Consider the following 21,884-nt stretch of genomic DNA (forward strand, 5'->3'; position numbering starts at 1 on the left):
ATTCATTGTCTCCTAATTGTTGGATTTATCATTGAAATATAGAAAGTTCACAATTAAGTTGAGTTTTATAATTCCTAATCCAATTATAAAATACCTTGACAACTTGTTCATTAATAAGAAGAAGAGTTTTTAATATTGTGTTCGTGATTGATAGGAGGTATTGTACATGAAATTAAAACCCTTAATTGTTTAAATCCCTGGAATTATATTCTTGTTTATGTTCTTACATTCTTGCATTACTTTTAGTAGCTTTATTGTTTTTAATTATCTTGATACAATACCAATTTTTGTTAAACAAATAGAAATTAAGAATTAATTATCTGGTACTTGATAATTTAGTCCTTGTGGGACTATACTTTGTCTTACCAAGAAATTATTACAAATTACGACTGTGTGCACTTGCATAGCTTTAATTTTAGCAACAAGTTTTTGGCACCGTTGCTATGGACTAAAAATTATCAATAGCAAAGTAATTAATTTTATTTCTAATTTGGTTGTTCTTTGAACTATTTCTAACTTGTGTTGCGTGCATTCTTGACAATTTTTCAAGTAGTCTAGTTATATGCGTAGCAGAAGAGGAGCAAATAGCCTTGTTCCTATTAATTCTGAGATTGAGAAAGCATACAAGCAGAATCGTAGAAATAAGAGATCTACTTGTCCAACTGTAGTTATGAAAAATCCTCAAAACAATGATGAGTTGAATGGAGGGGTGCCAGAAGTGGTGCAAGGACAAGCTCATAATCCCACTGCGAGAAGCTTACGGGATTATGTTCTCCCAACTGTTATGGGAATGCAAACATGTATAAATCCTCTAGTTGTGGAGGCTAATAACTTTGAGATTAAGCCAGCGATCTTACAAATGGTGCAGTCCACTGTGCAATTTGGTGGCTTACCCTCAGAAGATCCTCATATGCACATAGCTAATTTTTTGGAGCTATGTGCAACGTTCAAGTATAATGTGTTGAGCGACGATGCAATTAGGTTGAGGCTATTCCCATTTTCGCTGCGGGAGAGAGCTAAAAGTTGGTGGAACTCCCTTCAATCCAATTCTATAAATACTTGGGAGGATTTGGCTCATAAATTCCTTACTAAGTTCTTTCCTCCATCAAAGGCTGCTAAATTAAGGGGGGGAGATCAATAATTTTTAACAGCTTGTGGGGGAATCTTTATATGACTCTTGGGAGAAGTTCAAGGAACTTTTGAAAAAGTGTCCTCATCACGTAATTGAAAAGTGGATGTTGGTCCACGTACAATGGATTGTGCAGTACTACTCGCACCATAATTGATGTCGAAGCTGGAGGGGCATTTATGAGTAAAAGTGTCAACAAGGCATATGAGTTGTTGGAAGATATGGCTATAAACAACCATCAATGGTCTGATGAACGTGCAACTAGTAATAGAAAGGTAGTTGGGGATCATGAATTAGATGCAATAACTACTTTGACTGCTCAAGTTGCGACATTGACTAAGCAATTATAGCAGAATACAATATCAGCCAATGCCATTTAGTTACAGATAGGGTGTGAAATTTGTGGTGGTCCTCACCAATTTGAGCAGTGTGTGACAACAGTGTTCAATAACACCATCCCTATGGAGCAAGTCAACATGATGAGTAATTTAATAGGCAAGCGAAAAATCCTTTCTCCAATTCATTTAATCCAGGGTGGAGAAATCACCCTAATTTTTCATGGAGAAATAATAAGGGCCAACAACCTCAATTCCAACCTCAATCTCAGCAGATTATGCCTCCACCTCCAGCACCACCACCTAGGCCACCAGCTCATGAAGAGAAGTCAAATGAGTTACAAGCTGCACTGTTGACCTTGACAAACTCCCAAGCTCAATTTATGACTGAAACTTGGTCATCCATCAGAAATCTCGAAATGCAAGTAGGTCAATTGGCAATTTTTTTTTACAAAACAGACATAAAGGAGATTTGCTAAGTAATACAGAGGTGAATCCGAAAGAGTAGTGTTGTAGCGTCACAAATTTGTTAATAAGGCTTAAGGCCTTGATTAGCGTACCAGGAGGGCAATAATTGATTTAATTATGCTAATATGTGAATTTAATGATTATGTGATTAGAAATGCATGTTTAGGTGAATTATATATGCATGTGAACCCCATCTGGTTATTAGGGGCATATTTGTAATTTTAGCTCATTGATGGCATAAATGTATTGTGATTGAGACCACGAGGGTCTGGTGATTTATTTGTGATGCACGATTCGAGATAGTCTTAGGGAGCAGCTTAGCTAAATAGTCACAACGAGGTTGAATACCTGGCTCGAAAGGAGCCTAGGGGTATTTTGGGAATATAATGTGTTTGGGAATTACCGACTAACAGGTAGTAATGTAGCGATTATTTGGGCATGACGGGATTAAATGAGAATTTATAGGAATACTCAAGGACTGAACGGGATGTGGGACTTTTTGCAAAGTGATAGACTTAAGCATTGGGTAGGTGAAACTCTAAAGCCACTTGGAAGAAAAACAGAGTCCCCAAAGCTATTTTACTCTCTCTCTCTCTCTCTCTCTCTCTCATGACTCCCTCTATCTCTCTTTGGTGCTTGTAGGCTTAAAAGATTTTTGAAGATTTAGATTAAGGAACTGAAGGATTGGAGGATTGAGGTGTTTATGAATTTGCTCAGGCTGAAACTAACACAGAGGTAAGGATTCTATACTAAATTTTTTAAGTAGTTTGCTGTAATTTGTGGTAGGAGGGCCTAGGTGCATGTTTGGTTGAATTTAAGCGTTGGGCTTAGGTTATGATAAGGTTTTTGTTGATTTTTTGAATGCTTATATTAGTTCTATTGTTTGGATATGAATCCTAGGTTGAATTCTAGGATTAAGGCTAAGAATTAGTGAGTTTCAGGGAGGTTGGCTCATGACATCCATAGAAATTTTGGGTTTAGAGGCTCGAGTTGTGGCCCTGTTCATCAAGCACCATGGCCCGCTTGAACAATGAGGCCTGGGGGCCTCATAAATTTGGCCAGGCCCCGCGGTGTAGGGTATAGCGCGCCACGGCTCGTGTCCTCCAGCAAGGAGGGCTTTGCCCTCTGACTAGTAGCGGGCTGCGATCCTATAGGGCATGTCACGACCCGAAATGGAATTGATGGATGGTTATTATGAATGCGTTGTGGCTAAGTTTTCAATGAGGGTCGGATTAGGGGACTGTGCTCGGGATCCCATTGGCTTATCAGCTCGGGATACAAGTAAGAAACCTGTTGTTCCCGTAGAGCAGGGCACGACCCTATTGTTGTGTTTCAGGGCGTGGCCCTAATGTTTATGCTTAATATATGTATGGGTATCCATGAATATTATGTTATGTTATGTATGTTGTGAGTGAACGATGAGTGGCTGGGAACGGCAAAGGTTGAGAATGGCGAAGGCCGAGAATGGCGAAGGCTGAGAACGACATGAAGCCTAGTACAGCAAGGGGCTGGGATCAGCATCAAGCATGCGGAGTGTAGGCTGCTAAGGCAAGACCCTCCTAGGGTGCTGAATCCACCTGCTCGGTGAAGACCGTGAACCCAGGGCCTGGTAAAGCGCCTGGGACGGCGTAGGCCGCTATGTGTTTTGCCCATTGGCTGTTTTGCTGCATACTGTGGATTGTTATGTTATATGTTATATGTTGAGTTTTCTTGCTGGGCTTCGGCTCACATGTGCTCTATGGTGCAGGTAAGGGCAAAGGGAAGGTCGACCTTTATGAGTACGGAGAGCGTGGAGCGACGGGTATATGTTCGGCCTACCTGACTGCCACGACCAGGGTTATTTTGGGGAAAGTACTGTAATGAACTGCTTTGTCTCTTAGGTCGACCGTAATTATATTTTGGAGTTGTAATATATTTTCTAAATAGTATTTTGGGATCCCAACTGTATAACTTTTTATGATTTCAATGAATGTCCAAATCTTTATTATTTATATCGTTAAACATGTTTTATTTCAAGTTACTCACACGTTTAACCTAAAACCTTTATTAGCAAGCTAATGGCACATTTTTAACTCGAGCAATGAACAAGAGGACATGAAGGGTTGATTTTTGATTGTAAAGTTGTATATTGGTTTGATTGGCTTATATACTTGTGGTAGGTTGAGCTTAAATGACATGTTTTTCACCTACCTTCACCTAAGCCGTTCGTGATTACCTTTTTAAGTCCTTGTGATTCTTGAGCATGTTTTAGTCTAAATTAGTGGAAAATAGTAAGTTAGCAAGCTTATGGGATTATGGAATCGATGGACTGTTGGTGAAAATTCAGTTTGTGTAAACTGAGTTGAGTACTTGTATATTCATTAATCATGATTTGGTTGTCATATGTATTGATGCTTCTAAGTGAATTTGAGAAATATTTGACTTCAAATTCTGGACTGTAAAAAGATGGCTATACTATTCAAAGGATTATATTGCATCGTATTCATAATTTTTTAGGCTAGATCTATTGTTATTGACTTGATTCCTTTTACAATTCGATTGTGTTTTTTTTATAGAGTGTTTAGAGTTCTTTACTCGAGGGCAAGTAAATGTTAAGTTTGGGGGAGTTTGTTGAGTCTAGTTTTGTGTTGTTTTTAAGTTTTGTTTTAGGTATTTTTTATTGACTTTCTCTATTGTTTAATGCGATATTATGCTTGTTTTTGTTTGTTTTTAGGTTTTAGCTTATAAATAAAGGAAAAGAACAATTGGAGCAAATTGGCAGAAAAATGATGAAAATTTTGCTTTTTGGTGTTGATTATGTGAAAAGATGAATTCTCAAGAAATTTTATGGCTTCGGTGAATTTTCGGGACCAAAAGCACAAAAATTTAAGAAGTTGTTATGGGCCACGACAATACGATTCTGAGCCGTGGCCAGGTCCAAGGCAGAAAACCTGTTTTTCGAGGTTTTGACATGGGTCGCGTTGCAGGAACAGAGGGCCACGACGCTGATGAGTTTGTCTGCCTAGAAAATTTACACGGGCTGTGGCACTGAAGGGGTTGGGCTGTGATTTGCCTGATCGAAGCCCAGCTATAATTTAGACATGGGTCGCAGCCCTGGAATAGGTGGGCCGCGACCCACATTGCAAAAGAAAGAAAAAAAATTAGGTTCTTAAACCTAATTTCAGGATGGAATAATCAGAGGGGGAGAGAAGGACGAACTGTGAATCAAGGAACACATCGTGGAGCATCTCCATTTGCTCTCTACAGAACTTTTTATATTGCCTTTTAATTCTATGTTATTTTTAATTGTTGTTTATGTTTAGAATGCCACTGTTGAACTAAATCTTTATTAGGGTTTTTAATGGATTCTCTTGAACTCTTTTGATGATCTAATGCAATATTAGGATTTTTCTTCTTTGTATATTAAGCTTGTCTCAATCTATTTTAATGCATGAAATATGATTGGCCATCTTAGTTCATTATCTATTTATGTTTGAATTGAAATTTCGAAAAGTAAAATTTAAACAAGCTTCAATTTAAACATCATAGATTTAATCTAGAACGAAAGTATCTAGGTTATTTTTTTAGTGTCTAGGTTGTGAATTCATTGCTTCCTAATTGTTGAATTTATCATAGAAATATAGAAAGTTGACAATTAGGTTGAGTTTTATACTTCCTAATCCAATTATAAAATACCTTGACAACTTGTTAGCTTAATAAGAAGAATAGTTTTAATATTGTGTTAGTGATTGATAGGAGGGATTGTAGATGAAATTAAAACCCCTAATTGTTTAAATCATTAGATTTTTATTCTTGTTTATGTTCTTACAATATTGCATTGTTTTTAGTAGCTTTATTGTTTTTTATTATCATGATACAAAACCAAATTCTGTTAACCAATAGGAAACTAAGAATTAATTATCTGGTAATTGATAATTCAGTGCTTGCGGGACGATACTTGGTCTTACCAAGAAATTATTACAAATTATGACTGTGTGCACTTGCATAACTTTAATTTTTGTGATAGTATGCTGGGATTAATTGGGGATTTATATGAATACTCGAGGAATTAGCGGGAATGGGGCAAATGACGGGGTTTCCCTTAGTGAAATTAAAGGGCTACGAATTTATCTAGGGGCATTTTGGACTTTGCAGGCCAAGGGAGTGACTTAGTTTGCTGGGAACTTCTTAGATCACTTAGGAAACCAAAGGAAACTCTCAGTAGCACCTCATACCCTCTCTCTCTCTCTCTCTCATTTCTGTCTATGTCTCTTGGAGCCTTAGGCGTTTTGCTGAATTGTTGGGAAGAGAGGTTTGGAAATTAAGGCTTGAAGCAAGGGAATTGTTTAGGAGCAACTCAAAGCTTGAATCACACAATTGAGGTAAGGTTATGCTCTATTTTATGATGATTATTACAGTGGTTTATGTTTCAGCAGAGTTTTAAACCAAGGGCTGGGTTTTGATTTGGGGTTTGGTTTTTGAGGTGTTTGTACTAATTATGATGTATTGTTTAGGGTTTTAGACTCATTTGGGACCTTGGTGCAAGTTTAGGACGAGATTTGGGAGTTTTGGCTTGGGGAAAATTGTGGAAATACCCATTTTTTCTAGGTTCACGTAAGAGTGTCACGACGCTGTTTTTTCGAGCCGCAGTGCTAGGCCACTTTCAGGGGCCTTAATTTTGTATTTTTAGGGCATAGGCCTAGGGCCTCGGGGGACTATTTCACCACTTCGTGTGGGGGAATTGGAGGTCCCGAGAGCACGGGATTGGTTTTGAGGTTCAATTATTGAATTGAATTGTAATGAGAATGTTATTTGTGGGTTGTGGCTAGGTTACTGCCAAGGCTTAAGAGAGGATCCTTCTCGGAAGTCGTGCTTGCTTGCCTAACTATTTTCACTCGAACCAAAGGTAAGAAAACTGTTTGTGCCCATAGAGCAGGGCATGGCCCAATTTTTTGTGTTAATGTTATGTATGAATGTTTATAATTATTATGCCATGTTTGTGTGTTTATGACTGGTCTGCGAAGGCTGGGATCGGTGAAGGCTAGGAACGACAACGAGCATGCTGAATGCAGGCCCCCATGGCATGGACAGCTAGGGTGTTGTACCAACCCTTTCGGTGAAGACCGTGAACCTGGTGCCATGTAAAGCACATTAGCCGGCATAGAACGCTATGTGAATAGTTTATTGTATCTATTTAATGTTATGCATTTACTAGAACAAATTGTTATATGCTATGTGTGTGGAGTTTTCTTGCTGGGCCTTACCTCATAGGTGCTCTATGGTGGAGGTAAGAGCAAGGGAAAGGCCAACCAATCAAGAGTTAGAGGGCATGGAGTGACGCATACATGTTTGATCTACCTGGCCGCCACGACTGGGGTTGTTTTGAGGAACACTGTGCAAACATTTGATTTTTCTCACTTAGGTTGACTGTACCCTAAATTTTGAGTTATAAATATATTTTAAAATAATATTTTAGGATCCCAATGTAACACTTTTATAATCTAAATGAATGTCCAAACAATTATACTGAAAATTTATTTAAATGAGTCTTTATTTAAATTAATCACACATTTTGATCTAAAACCTCGATTAGCAAGCTAATGACACATTTTCAAATCACATGGTAATGACTCTAGGGTAGTAGGGCGTTACAATTTTAGTCAATGTGCCAATATAGTGACTTAGTCACTAGAATCCTTGAGAAGCAGGAAACCTAAGAAACACCTCACACACTCTTTCTCTCTCTCGGTTCTCACTTTCTCTCTAAGCAAGGTTGGGATTTTGAGATTTTGGAGTAGAATTCTTGAGTTTAAGGCTTGGAAGCTTGGAGTTGGTGCTAGGAATTTGTTAACAAGCAGCCTAGGGTCGTTCTTATTAGTTGAGATAATGTCTTCCACCTTTTAATTATGAGTTTTTGAAGTTTTAGGGTGTGCTTGAGTTCCATAACTCAAGGAATGAATTATGGGTTTATGATTGAGTTTTGATGTGTTTTTAACGTTGTTTACTGTTTTTCTGAGTTGCTGAGTCCAGTTCTGGGGTTGGTTTTGGTTAAATTTGTGTTTTGGGGCAGATTTGGGAGACTTACGATTTCTGAAAATCGTAGTATTTTTTAGTTCACAGGATCGCACTACGGCCCTGTTCTTGGGGCGCTACGACCCTCATGAACTCAGAGAATAGGGGAGGTGCTTCAAACTGCCTTGGCGCTAGGCAGGTTGCGTCGCGGCGCGTGTCTTGTGAAATTGAGGGCTGGGCTCTCTGACTTGGGGAGAGTCGCGTCGCTTAGTGAGGGGCGATGCAACTCAAATTGGGAGTATTGGCCAAAGTAGGTTTTGAGTGGTGGGAACTCAAACCTAAGGGCTCGGGAAGGATTCTACTACCCGGTTTAGTAGAATTTGAGGTCCCGAAGACTAGGACTCAGTCTGAAAGTCTTTAATTACTCGATATTGATGGATATCGCTTATGATGGTTGTGACTAGGGTACCGCTAGGGCTCAAAACTAGATCGTGCTCAGGGGTCATTGTTAATATTCTTGTGCTTGGACAAGAGGTAAGAAAACTGCACCCAATAGATGATATATGTTATTAGGGCTTGGCCCTGATGTCAAATATAGATTTGATTAGGGCTCAGGCCCTTGTGAATGAGCATGATAATAATTGTGCCTATGAATGCTTGATTAAGCATGCTTGAATACTCTGTGTGTGGGTAATTGTTGAATGAGGTACGCATGTTTGCATTATCTGATTGAAAAGCATTGACATATAAGTCAAGGGCGGTAATAGCTTGTTGAGCGTTGGTCAATATGGTTAGGCCTAATCAGGAGCGTGATATACGCTTGATTGACCCTATGGTCGTTAGAAAATTAAAGCGCTAGGTACGTTGGGCCAGCTCTAAGGCTGGTTATACAGAGGGCAGGGCAGTGGGCCCCGGTGTGACTCTATAGTCCCATATCCTAGGGCAATGGGCCCCAGTATGACTTATTAGTCATTTATTTAGGGCAGCAACCCTAACGTTACTCTATGGTCACTTATTTAGGGCAACGGGCCCTGGTGTGACAATGTAGTCACATATCTAAATAGAATGCATGCATGAATAGGGTTATTACTACTAGGCATGCCTATTATGATTCTGTGATATGCTCGCATGTTTAAGTTTTCTTGTTGAGCCTTGGCTCACGGGTGCTATGTGGTATAGGTAAAGGGAAAGGGAAGCCGGAATAGCCATGAGTTGGAGAGCTTAGGTGACGACGTGTACATATGTGGCTACTCGACCACCATGTCTGGGGTTTCTCAAAGGAACTAGGGTTAAACCCTATTTTGCCTCTTAGATCAGCTGGTTGTAACCATTGATTTGTAATTAGCATTTTTAAACGTTATTTTGGGATCCCATTTATGAACTTAAATATTTTAATGAAATGGTTATTCCTTTTGACTAAAGTTTTTAATCCTAAACTGTTAATCACGTCTAGTTACACGTTATGGCCAAGAGACTCATTTAGAGAGTCTAATACTACTTAACACACACAGTGTAACAGTCTTGGCTATCCAGGGTGTTACAATACAAATTTGTAACCAGATCTGTTGAATCGTACTCTTGTAACTCCCAAAAGATTCACCAAATTAAACATGTAAATGAGAGTTACATATCTTTAAATTTGAATTTCATAAGCTATTATGTTTGATAGTTGTTAAAGTGATGATTTTAAATGTTATTAGGTGTATGGAAGTTACAAAATCAAATGGGAATGAATTGGGACGTTTCATGTGACAAAAATGCAAATTAGATTTTGGCTTAACACTCTAGGCCTCAACCTACACCGTGTTAGGCCATGGCCTAGGCCTGCTTGCAACAAATTCAAATTTTGCATTCTAGAAGGTTTTGATTGTTTTAAACACCTCTTGTAATCCTCAATTCATCATCTTAATTCCTTAAACACCCAATTAATTATTGGTAACAGCCAAGGGTGTTAGTGGAGTTTGAAATTTAAAGGGTGAACCAAAACTCTATAAATAGAGTCTATTTGGTCACTTGTGAATATGAATTTTTCATCCATTTTAGCACTTGGCTGAAAAACAAAAAGGCTTGATAATTTCAGAGAGCTATTTCCTAAACTTGAGAGTCCCTTCATCCATTTTGGACAAAGGTTTTGAACTTTGTTCAAATCTAGTGATCCTCACTATTATTCACTTAAGGTTGTGTAAGAGAGAAATTTTTTTCCTTCTTTATTCTTGTTATTTTATTGTAACTTTTGCTTTGAGTTTGAATTCATCTTCTCCTCTTCTTCTATAGTGTCTATATTTATTTTAAGAATAGAGTTGTAATTTTATTTTAACAACCACGTTGTCCAATTGTATTTCTTGTCTAGACTTGTAATATTGGTTTCTATTATATTCCATTGAAATATAGTATTCTCTAACAAGACATACACTCCCATTTTCATTTGCGGTTGTAGACTCTAAAAATGACACATCATGGGAATGGTTCCTCCAAAAATTGAAAAAAATCAAATAGTGAAAGAAAATGGAATTGCACTATTTCGCAAATACATGAAAGTATTGCAAAAAAAATCCAAGCAATCGTCCTCAACCTAATGCATGGGGTAGTTGCTCAAAAATATAAAATCAAAATAAAAAAAGAGTGGAAATAAGCTTAAACATGAATGAATGTGCTACACCTTACACAACACAACATAATGGTATAGCTGAAAGAAAAAAATAAACTTCTCCTTGAGATGGTTAGTACTATGCTTTTCAATCCTAAGTTGAACTTTAATTTGTGAGGTAAAGCTGTACATGTTGCATGTCATATTTAAATCAAATTCCTATGAAAAAAGTAACAATATCTCACTCTATGAGATATAGAAAGGAAGAAAGTGTAATATAGACAACTTCAAAGTGTTGGGGTGTCTTATTGCTAGAGCATGGATCATGAACAAAACAAGTTAGGTTGAATAGCTAGAAAGTGTACTTTTATTGGTTGTGTGACAAATTGTGAAACTTATAGACTATTAGACTTGAAGTCTAATGCGGTAATTGAATAAAGATTAGAAAAAAATTTCAAGAACTTTTTGTGTAGCAACAACAACTCTCAAGAATCCACAAGGATTGGAGAATCTTAAGAAAATATATCATTAAGGATTGTTGAGCAACCTACATTGCATCGAATGAGTCAAAGATCCATTACAAGAAATAAATTATTTAGTGGCGACACCCCATTGTCACTGTTAATACCTTTTAGGGGTGACATATCGCTATTATAACCTTGTAGTATTGCCCTCCTTTTGCGGCGACTACATATGTCGCCTCTGAAGGAGTACTACTAGCGGTGATGGCATTGCCTTCAGTAGTTAGTACCATCGCCTCAAATGACAATGTAAATTCTTCGTACATGATGATCAATTGCGACAATAATTTCAAATATGTTGCCGCTAAAAGTTTTGCAAATGTGATCATAATTTGAATATGTCACTGCAAATAAATGGCAATTGCTATGAAACATTTTAAATTGTCTTCACAAATATTGATTTAGAAATAAAAAATTAAAAATAAATATAGTATTTCATATTTTAAATATCCAAAATATTTCATTAAGATAACAAAATTAATATATTAAATATCCTACTTAGTTCCTTATTACTTGCTTGTTGAATGTAGCAAACTTAGCTAACTAAACTAACGATATATCCTAATCTCCTAAGTGGGTGGTGTCATGCACATCATTGTCATCATCCCCGTGAGGGAACTCAATGATAGGCCTCACCAGCTACGAACGTTGTGACGACCTAGTTCTAGATATGTCAAGTTGGGGAGGTTGAGACAGCCTAGCTCCAACAAATATCCCAAGAACGTTTTGATAAGTAGTATTCAATGTATAATTGTTTGGTGGGTAACAGACTTCAAGTGAAAGTCTTTGAGGCATGAAGGCGAAGTACGCTTTATAACTCTTCAATAAACATTGAGGCGAAGTCTGTAACGTCTTGCCTTTCTGGGTACCTTTAAAATGACTCGGGTCGGGATTTTTCCCCGGGTTAAGAATATTATTTTAAATAATATTATATTTTGTTTGGAAATTATTCCATGAGTTATTGCTAACCAAATTATGAATTTTGTGATTTAAAAGTCAAGATAAGACTTTCGGTCCTGGACCGAGAGAAAAACCCTAATCAGGGAAAAATCTCAGAAAATAAAATTGAAAAGCTATGGAAAATATATTTTGGGCATAAAATACATTCATAAAAATTAATGTTTGGTAAAAAATAATAAACCTAAGGGAAATGGAAATTTTAGGGCATTATGTGTTAAATGCTTAATTTTACCGAAATGGGGAATTTTATTCCATGAATGGACCTTATGTTAAGTTTTATAGTGTGATTAATTAAATTAAATGCGAGAGATATTTAATTTAATTATTTAATGTTAAGTTTTGTGATTAAAACTTAATAGGTGTGAAAAAGGTGTAGAAAGTCAAATTGAGTTTTTCTTCTTATGAAATAATTATTCATCATTATAAAAAAAATATATAAATGGATATATAGGATAAGGTGGCCAGCCATGTGGTGTTCTAAAAAGGGTATGAACCCAAATTTATTTAACTTTTAAATCCCATTTATTTAAGTATTAGGGTAATAGGCAAGTGGGTGGTGAAACACTCAAGTGGTTATATGATATTTTGTAGAGTTGTGTGAGCCCTTCTAACCCCCAAAACCGACCACACCTCTCTCCCATTCACTATCATCTTTTTTTTTTTTTGAAAACTTTCTCAAAGTTTTCTCTCCACCTTCAACTTCAAGAACACTAAGGAGACTTGGAAGCTAAGCCTTGGTCTAGGAAGGGTTTTCCCTAAGGTAAAGTTTCAATAATCTAGACTTTTGTAAAGTTTTAATCATAGAGTTATAAATAGCTAATTATCTATGTTGTTGGGGGGAGTTGGTTAGGGTTTTTGAAAGGTTTTGAATGAGCCAAAGCTAATAGGAAGATTCACACCTTAAACAAGAACACCAAAGAGGTAAAAAGTTTACTTTTATGGTTGTTATTGTATAATTTTTAGTTTTAAGCATTATTTTGTATAGTTAATGCTTAAAATTTCTTATTGGTGATGTAATAAGGTTATGGTAGTTGTTTTATAATTTTTATGATGCTTGTCTATTGATTTTTAAAAATAGGGACCAAAACCCCCAAGGGTTTTGTAGGAAACCTTAAAACAAAATACATGTTTTGAGCTGTGACTTCCAAGGGATCAAGCAGCCACTATATATTGATTTTGTAAAATTTAATTATACTGTGATGTTGTTGAGATTTATTGCATAAAATTGAGCTTTTGAAACACTAAAAAATGTTTATAAATGAGTGAGTTATGCTATTTCAAAGTTTAGGTAAAAAACTATTTTTTCGTATTCTTAATTTTGGAACAAAGTTTGGACAGCCACTGTATAAGGAAAATGAACCCAGTTTTTTCTAAAATTTTGTAGACATGTTATTGGCATAACCTAGTATACCACTGTAAAATTTGGTAAGAAAATACTAAACGGTTTGAAAGTTATTAAGTATCAAAGTTTGGAAAAAATAAGAATTTGAAAATAAGGTAATTTTTACATCATTGTTAGAAAATGATTTCACCAACAAAAAAAGCTCATTTTGACCTAAGATTTTACAAAGACCTAAATGGCATACCAAAAATAGAATTGGAAAATTTTGGTAGCAATTGGGTGAGTAAATTTAAAGTGATGAACTAACATAGTATGTAGTTAAAAATGTGAAAAAAATAAAATTTTCACACTTATGGCATGCTTACTTAGAGGGAATGAGAATCACTTAAATGGTAACTATTTTCATTCAAGTGTTTACTAAATTTTAGGAATGGGAAAGATTAGTAGGACCCACATAAATTTAGGAGAAAAGTAAAGGAAATGTTCTCCCCTCATCTCTTTAATGAATGGGATTACGCTGAAATTTTATTTTGATTCTTTATATTTAAAAATTAATAGACAATTCTACCCTATAAATATCAGTCTAATTTATCTAACGTAAGCATCATTTTTTTCTCTTCTTATCGTTTTTCTTCTTACTTTCTCTATTCTTCATTATTTTTATTGTGCTTTCATCATTTTTTTTCTCTTCTTGTTTTTCTTCTTGACTTCTATTTACACAATCAAATCTACAATTTATTTCCATTGTGGTTATTCCAGATGTGCACTTCACCTTTAGGTAACATATTATATTTTTTAAAATTTTTAATTATTTTAAATCAAAGATATGTTATTTTATGATATAGATGTGTGTTTGTGTTTTTCACTTTAGTTGTAATTAATCTTCTTGAATCTTGTTTATGATACATATATAGATGGTTTCAATTCCCAACATGTTAACCCAGATATAATTATTTACACATATATAGATAGTGAACATTAAATTCTATGAATATTTTTTCATTATCAACTTTCCAAAACAATACATGATAGAAGTAAATTTAAATGATGTTAATCAAAACTAATTTACTTCATTTTTTATATAAAAAAATAAAATAGAAAAAAATCGACATATGGATATTCAAACAGATATTTAAGAATTTGAATTTAAAAAGTTATTATTTTCATTATTAATGTTATTGTGATTATTATTATTTAGGATAAATATTTTGTTGGAAATTTAAATAAAGATGCATATATAACTAGAATGCAAGAAAATCTCAACTAATAATGAGTTTTTTTTTGAATAAATTTAAAAAAAAAAATTGGTTGTAACGCCCTGGATAGTCAAGACCGTTACACTGTGTGTTTGTAAAGGTGCAAGACTTGCCAATCAAGCCATTTAATTAGAAACGTGTTACTGAAACTATAGTTGAGTTAGGGTTAAAAGATTTTGGTCTCAAAAGCTTCATTTCTTATAACAAACAATTTTTATTTACATGGGATCCCAAAAGTAGTAAAGTTAAAAGATAGTCTACAAAATTTTAGGATTAAAATACAGTTATTAGCCATTCTAAGGCAAAACAGACAATTAAGCTTTTCTCGTCCTGTATCACTCCTCTATCGTGGCCGCCGATCAGCTGACTATGTACATTCAGCCCCGAAGCCCTCCATCTCAGGATTGGTCTAACTTGCCCTTGCCTTTACCTGCACCACGTAGAACCCATGAGCCAAGGCCCAGCAAGAAAACACAATGACAGAGCATAATCATTAAGCAAACAATCAGATAACTCATACAGCGTAAACATGTACTCAACAGTCTACGCATTCATGTTATTCAAGTATTCAACATATCAGGTATATAATTTCATATCAATAATCAAATCACATATGATAACCAGGGTTAACGCCCTTAGGCCGCACCCTCTATTTATCCCACTGACTCCGGCCCGCTTAAACCGAGCTCAGTGAATATTAAGTTGTCCTCAGCTACCAGTGGCCGAGCCGCGCCCTGTGCACAAGTAATATTTACGACACCTTTAGGCCATTTATCACATGTCCCATGGCATAATACCATCTATGACATCATACAAATATAGGGAACTCTTAGTCCCATCACAAACACATAACCGAGTACAGTTTTCTTACCTTTAGATTTTGCTAGCTTTGTTCAATTTGACCCTCAAGCACGATCCCGTATGAGCCCTAGCGTACACCTAGTTACGGTCACAAGTTAGAATCAACTCCAAACTTCAATTCCAAAACCTAGCCTCGGGACCAATCCCGAGCCATCGGGAAGCCCTAATTCCACCAAACGGGGTGCTGGAATCAAACTTCGAGCCCCCGGGAAAAAACCCTAAGAAATAACCCAAAAACCCTTTTCTGGGAATAGGGTAGCACTACAGCGCCCTAAGGAGAGCGCTATAGCGCTACAAACAGAGCCAAAAAGCTTTGAAGCTTCAGGGCCTAGCGTTGTAGCGCCCATTCACTAGCGCTACAACGCTAGTCACAGCATAGCCCAGCACAGATTTTTCTCCTTCGAATTCTCCCGAGCCAAACCTTTCCAAAACCCAACCAAACCTTAACCAAACTTCAAAACAAGCCTCCCAACATCCTCAAATCATCACATAAGTCCTACCATACAAAACTCAATCACATGCACCTCAGATCAAGGGAATCACCATAGCTGAACCTAGTGCTCAAAAACCCAACAAGAAAAACAATTGAAGCCACGAAATTCAATTCAAGTGGCCAAGATCAGAACTTCTTACCTTAAACAGAGAAGTTCAACCTTAGGCTATCCTCCACTCTTCCTTAGCTTTCACTCCTCAAAGCTTCAGCCTCAATTCCCTAGAATTCCCACCAAAACTCAGCTCAAAATCCATATATACTTTAAGAACCAGAAACTGAAAAGAAACCTTAAACCTTACCTCAAATGGATGGACTACTCTTGCTAACTCCTCAAGCCAAACCAAGGACCCTAGCCTCAAGCTCCTGCCTAGACTCTCCCTGAGTTACAGCTCCAAATTCCTTCAAGAGATAAGGAAGAAACTTAAACCGAAGGGGAGAGGAAATGACTCATGTTTTCCTTCTTTCTTTTTCTTCTTCTTTTCTTTCAGCTTCCTTCAGATTCTAGACTTTCCACTAAGGCATAAAGCAAACTTAACTCTTATCCCTTATAAGCCAAATGACCATAATACCCTCCCATTAAATTTAAGCCTTTAATCCTTCCAAGGGCATTTTGGTCATTTATTCCCATTTCCCGCTAATTCCTGGAGTGTCTCTAATATTTACTGCTTACTTCCCAACACCTAACTAATCACCAACTATATTCCTCAATGTCAAAATAAAATCCAATATATTCTCTAAATCCCCAGAATTACCCCCAGGCTCGCCCCGAGCCGGGTATAAATCCCCGCCGTGGCTTTTTTGCTAAATCACTCACTAGGATCGCCTCGAGTCGCAGATTGCGAATATATCCACATAATAATGTGGTCTCGACAATTTATCAAAAATATATACAGTTATGCCATCAACATGCCAAAATTACGAATATGCCCTTCTAACCTAATCTGGGCCTACATGCATACTAATACACATAGTCATGCATCACAGATATTCAAATAATCATATAACATGCTTTTAATCATTAAATCACATATAATCCAATTATGCTCTCCCGTCACACTAATCAAGGCCCTTAAGCCTTATTAGTAAATTTAGGTCGTTACATTGGTAGGCACGTTATTTTAGTTTTAGAACTAATATATATATATATTTATATAATGATCACGTTATTTATATTCATATTATTATTAAAATAGTTTATAAATAATATATTGATAATGTAGATACATAAATATTCATTGAAAATCAAAAATAGAAAATATATAATTAATATTTAACTAACATTCAAATTTATTATTTATACTTCATCATAAGAAACTAATTTTTAAGTTCAATTTTTTTGCAAAAGAATATTAAATTATTATTATTATTTAATTATTTTATTAGAGAAATGATGGACATATTTATTATTGATTCTTTTTTTTTCTTAAGCGTATTCACGGTAGGAGGTGTTTAATGTTTGCATATAAGCAACAACTTTGTATGAATATTATTGATAGGTCCAACATATGTGATGATGTATATATGATAGATTTTTTTGTTCATATTTCGTGGAATATAATTTATTAATTTAAATAGCTTTTACTTATTTAAGTTATTATTATTATTATTATTATTTTGTGCCAAATTAGTGTTTGTATGTATTTGTTTTTTATGAATATTATTGATAGGTCCAAATATGCAAGTGGATTATATGAAAAATTATTTCCTTATTACTACAAGCGAGTAGAAATATATGGTCAAGATCGTGCTACTGGAACAAATGCTGGTAATGCTGACGATGATGAAGAGGAAATACGACAAGATGATACAATTGGTGTGGATTTTGGAGTTGATGATAATATAGTTGATGAAGGGGATGATGAAGAAATAGATGAGTTTGATGGTGTCTCAAATACTCAACACCCTAGTAATATGCGTCGTAGATCCACTGAGAGTACTACTAGTACCCAACAACGTAATAAAAAGAAAATGTCAAAGGTAATGGATGGTATGTCAGCTAATATTGGTGCATTAGCAGAATCTGTATCAAAAATCGTCCCCAAGCTTCAAGGAGTGATCAATGCATTATCGAATGATAAAGAAGTAGCTGATATGCAAGCCAATTTATATACAGAAATAAGCAAGATTGACAGCCTAACTGCAATACAATGTATTAAAGCCACCAACATGTTAGCAGAAAAGCCCTCATTGATGCGAGTGTTTTATGCAATGTCAGATGAGGTGAAAATGCAATATATTATGAATATGTTGCAAAATGATGCCTAATAATTATTTTGAGATATTAGAACATTACTATTTATGTTACAACCTAGACTTTTGTGTTTGCATTTAAGTTTGACATTTTTTAAGATTGTTATTAGCTATAATTTTTTTGATTTGGTTATATTGACTTCATAAATAAATAATGTGTATATTTATTTTTTTTCTTAACAATATTATACTAATCTAGTAAGTCTAAGTCTACAATTTGATAAATAACGTTAAAAATATTATTATATTTATGTGTAACATTTTTGTTGTGTTTGGTAAAATTTTTGTTTTTGAATTTTTTAAATACAAAAATAGAATTATTATTTATATTTTTTCCTTTATTTTAAAAAAATAAAAATATGTTTGATAACTATTTTTGTTTTTTTTTAAAACAAAAAAATAATAAATGTGTTTGATAACTTTTATTTTTATGTTTTCTTTAACAATATAAAATGATGTGCGGATTTGAAGTAAAGAAGAAAAAAAAAAGAAACTGAAAATGGAAAACGGTTTAAATTTTTTTTGAAAGTGTGTTTAAAATTTAAAAAAATAATAAATAAAAATAGAGTTATCAAACACTATTTTATGTTTAATTGTCAAATTTTAATTAATTAAATAAAAAATTATTTTTTAATTGTTACCAATCAACACCTTTATAATTATAATATTGTATTTTAAAAATATATACCACCCATACCATATGATATACATTTATGAATATATATTTTTATTCATTACTTACTTTTTAATTATATATATTTGTTATACCCAGATTTCGAGCCATAGTAAATATGACCTCGAAAGCTGAGTTCGCAACAAATGGTCTCGTGAGGATTAGAGTGATCTAGGATTGTAAGTCGAGCCTGCAAAGTATGATATATGATCTCGACAAATGTGATCTCGAAATGATCTCGATCTCGAAAGGTAGTTCCGAGAATACCTTCATCTTCAGGAACTTCGGAGCATGGGTCTTGAGCTCGATATCCCATCTCGAAAGCAACGTTAGCTCGGGAGATGTCAGTGACTCGCATAATGACATGAAACCTGAAATGCTAAAGTCTTGGAGATATGCTATAACCACCTTGAATATCTACAAGTATTGTAAACATGAGATGTAATCCTCATTTATTGATGTAAATCCCCAAGAATCGTGGGATATTATTTAGTCAGTTATGCGTTCCCTGGTCATCAGGGACGTTTCCTTTTTTATCTGATTAAAGGCATTTAAAGCCATTTATTTTTATTCACAAAAGAGTAACTACCCAAAATATGTGGGATAGTATTCTTCATCCTTCTCTATAAATAGAGAAGCCATGCATCATTGTAAAGGACCGAAATTCTGATCCTTAAGAGAAAACTCTGGAGAATTCATGCTAAAGAATTGTTCAGAGATAATCTTGAGGTTAATAACAGAGACTCGTGGACTAGGCAGATTTAACTGCTGAACCACGTAAAAAATAGGCATGTAAATGGGGCGGGTCTGCCCCGCCCGCTTCCGCCCCGCCCCGCCCCGTCTTAATCGGGGCGGGTTTGCCCCGCCCCATTTGCCCCATTTTTTTTTTTTTTTTTTAAGAAATATTAAATTTTAATTTTAGAATTCTCTTTAAACTTAAATTATTTTTTTATTACAATCTTTATTTTTTACACTTCTTGTCAACTACACCTTCAAATATTTTATTTTATTTTTTATTTTATAATTTACAAAAATAATTACAAGAATAAGGATAATTAAATAAAACATATTTTTTAATATTTACAATTCTTTCATAGAGTAGTTATAGAATAATTTTTTTTATAAATTTTATACTTAAAATCTATTTAAAATTAAGGATATTCTAAACCACATATAAAATGTCAATTTTACATATTATGCATGTATATAAGTAACATGAGAGAATTGTATTAAATCATATCATTATATCATCATTTAAATCAAGAATTCGCCAAGTATAATAAGAGTTTCTCAATAGAACAAAATAAAATAAAACTATCATATGCAACATAGCACTCCACTTTTGGGAGTTTCTCAATAGAAAAAAGTAAAACAAAACTATCATATGCAACATAGTACTCCACTTTTGAGAGTTTCTCAAGAGAACAAAGTAAAATAAAACTATCATATGCAACATAGCACTCCACTTTTGATGCGTCATCAAGATCTTCTTTATTGATCTGCTACCTTAATCATCAAGATCAACTATGTATGGCTCCTACAAAAAAAAAATATATGTATTAATAATAGAAGTTAATAATTTATTTGATGACTTTTAAAAACTTAATTAAGTACCATAGTTGGATCTACATCATTATCTTCATCATTCATGGTGACTAGTGGAGTCGCTTCTGTAAAGAAAATAAAACAAATTAATATTGAAATAATACAATAAAATATGAATTTATATATATATATATATAAAGATAAGTATATTTACCTTTTTTGTCATTTACCAACCAATTTTGAGTGCATATCAATGCTTCTAATGTAGAAGGATGAAGTCTTGCTCGGTGTGAACCCACATGTCTACCACCAGTACTGAATGTAGATTCCGAAGCAACGGTGCTAATAGGCACAGAAAATATATCTTTGGCAATCATATTCAACACAGGATATTTAAGTCCTGTTACTTTCCAATAATTGCATATATCAAAGAACTCATCAGTCCTAGGTATCAATTTCTCTTCCAAATAGAGTTCTAACTCTGACTTCACATTCTCTACACCATATGCAACTCTAACATATGTGTCAAAGTTAGATAGATCATCTATTTGTGTTTGAGAAGATGCTGATACACTATCCATTTGCTGACTTCTTTCTCTAAGATTAGGAAACTTAGAACTGTACTCTTCTAGTAGCTCATAACAAAGCTTGCGGACCTTCTCAATTTCAATCTCACATTGATCATTTCCATAAATGGTAGGAAAATAATATTCGATCAACATAAACTTATATCTTGGATCCAAAACAATAGCCATAGTCATAAGCCCATGAATCTCTTCCCAATACTTTTGAAACTTAGACATCATTTGAGTTGCCATGTCCCTAATAAAGGGCTCATCCACTGTCATCCATGCTTTAATTCTCATTTTAATTTGACACATCTTTGGGAAAAAAAGATTAGCTGTAGGATACTTGGTTCCAGAAAACAACTCTGTCACCTCATGAAACACTTCCAACTTGTCACACAATTTTTGAGCTCTAATCCAATCATCTCCTGATGGCGCATATCTAACATATCTTGAATCACGTAGTTTTAATTGTTCAAATACTCTATTGTACAATAAAGCTATGTTGAGCATCAAGTATGTTGAATTCCACCTTGTTTGACAATCAAGTGATAACTTTTTAGTACATGTCACTTCAAGAGAACGAGCAGTGTCCTCAAATTTCTCATACCTCTTTGGTGTGCCCGACCAATAAGCAACACTGTCTCGAATCTTGCCAATGCTATCACCAATAACAGACAAGCCATCCTTGACAATAAGATTCAAAATATGCGCACAACAACGCATGTGAAGTAACTTTCCTTTTAAAATGAAACAGTTAGAATTAAATTTTTCCTTCAAAAGTGGAATCATTGCATCGTTAGTTGTACAATTATCCACAGTTACTGTACTAATCTTGTCTTCAATATTCCATTCAGACAGACACGAACTCAATGTATCAGTAAGTGTAACAGCATCATGTGGGCAT

General features: G+C 34.8%; 1 protein-coding gene and 1 non-coding gene across 2 annotated transcripts; both read right to left on the reverse strand.

Moving 5' to 3' along the window:
• Window positions 1–1,118: 1,118 nt before the first annotated feature.
• LOC133793272 (small nucleolar RNA R71) lies at window positions 1,119–1,225 on the reverse strand. Its single transcript, XR_009874724.1, has one exon. It is a non-coding gene; the product is annotated as a small nucleolar RNA R71 (small nucleolar RNA).
• Window positions 1,226–20,246: 19,021 nt separating this feature from the next.
• LOC133789642 (zinc finger BED domain-containing protein DAYSLEEPER-like) lies at window positions 20,247–21,151 on the reverse strand. Its single transcript, XM_062227427.1, has 3 exons — window positions 20,626–21,151; window positions 20,481–20,536; window positions 20,247–20,403 (listed from the first exon to the last, which is right to left on the reverse strand). Exons 1-3 carry the CDS (start codon window positions 21,131–21,133, stop codon window positions 20,374–20,376), a joined length of 594 nt encoding a protein of 197 aa, XP_062083411.1. The 5' UTR covers window positions 21,134–21,151; the 3' UTR covers window positions 20,247–20,373.
• Window positions 21,152–21,884: the final 733 nt, after the last annotated feature.

The sequence above is a fragment of the Humulus lupulus genome, chromosome 7 (genome assembly GCF_963169125.1).
Source record: "Humulus lupulus chromosome 7, drHumLupu1.1, whole genome shotgun sequence".
Classification (NCBI taxonomy): domain Eukaryota; kingdom Viridiplantae; phylum Streptophyta; class Magnoliopsida; order Rosales; family Cannabaceae; genus Humulus; species Humulus lupulus.

Coding starts and splice junctions, on each gene's coding strand:
- LOC133789642 (XM_062227427.1), bottom strand. CDS start 21,133: ATGTTGATCGAATATTATTTTCCTACCATTTATGGAAATGATCAATGT. Junction 20,537..20,625: donor GTTGGTAAATGACAAAAAAG/GTAAATATACTT, acceptor TTTTCTTTACAG/AAGCGACTCCACTAGTCACC. Junction 20,404..20,480: donor ATGATGTAGATCCAACTATG/GTACTTAATTAA, acceptor TTTTTTTTGTAG/GAGCCATACATAGTTGATCT.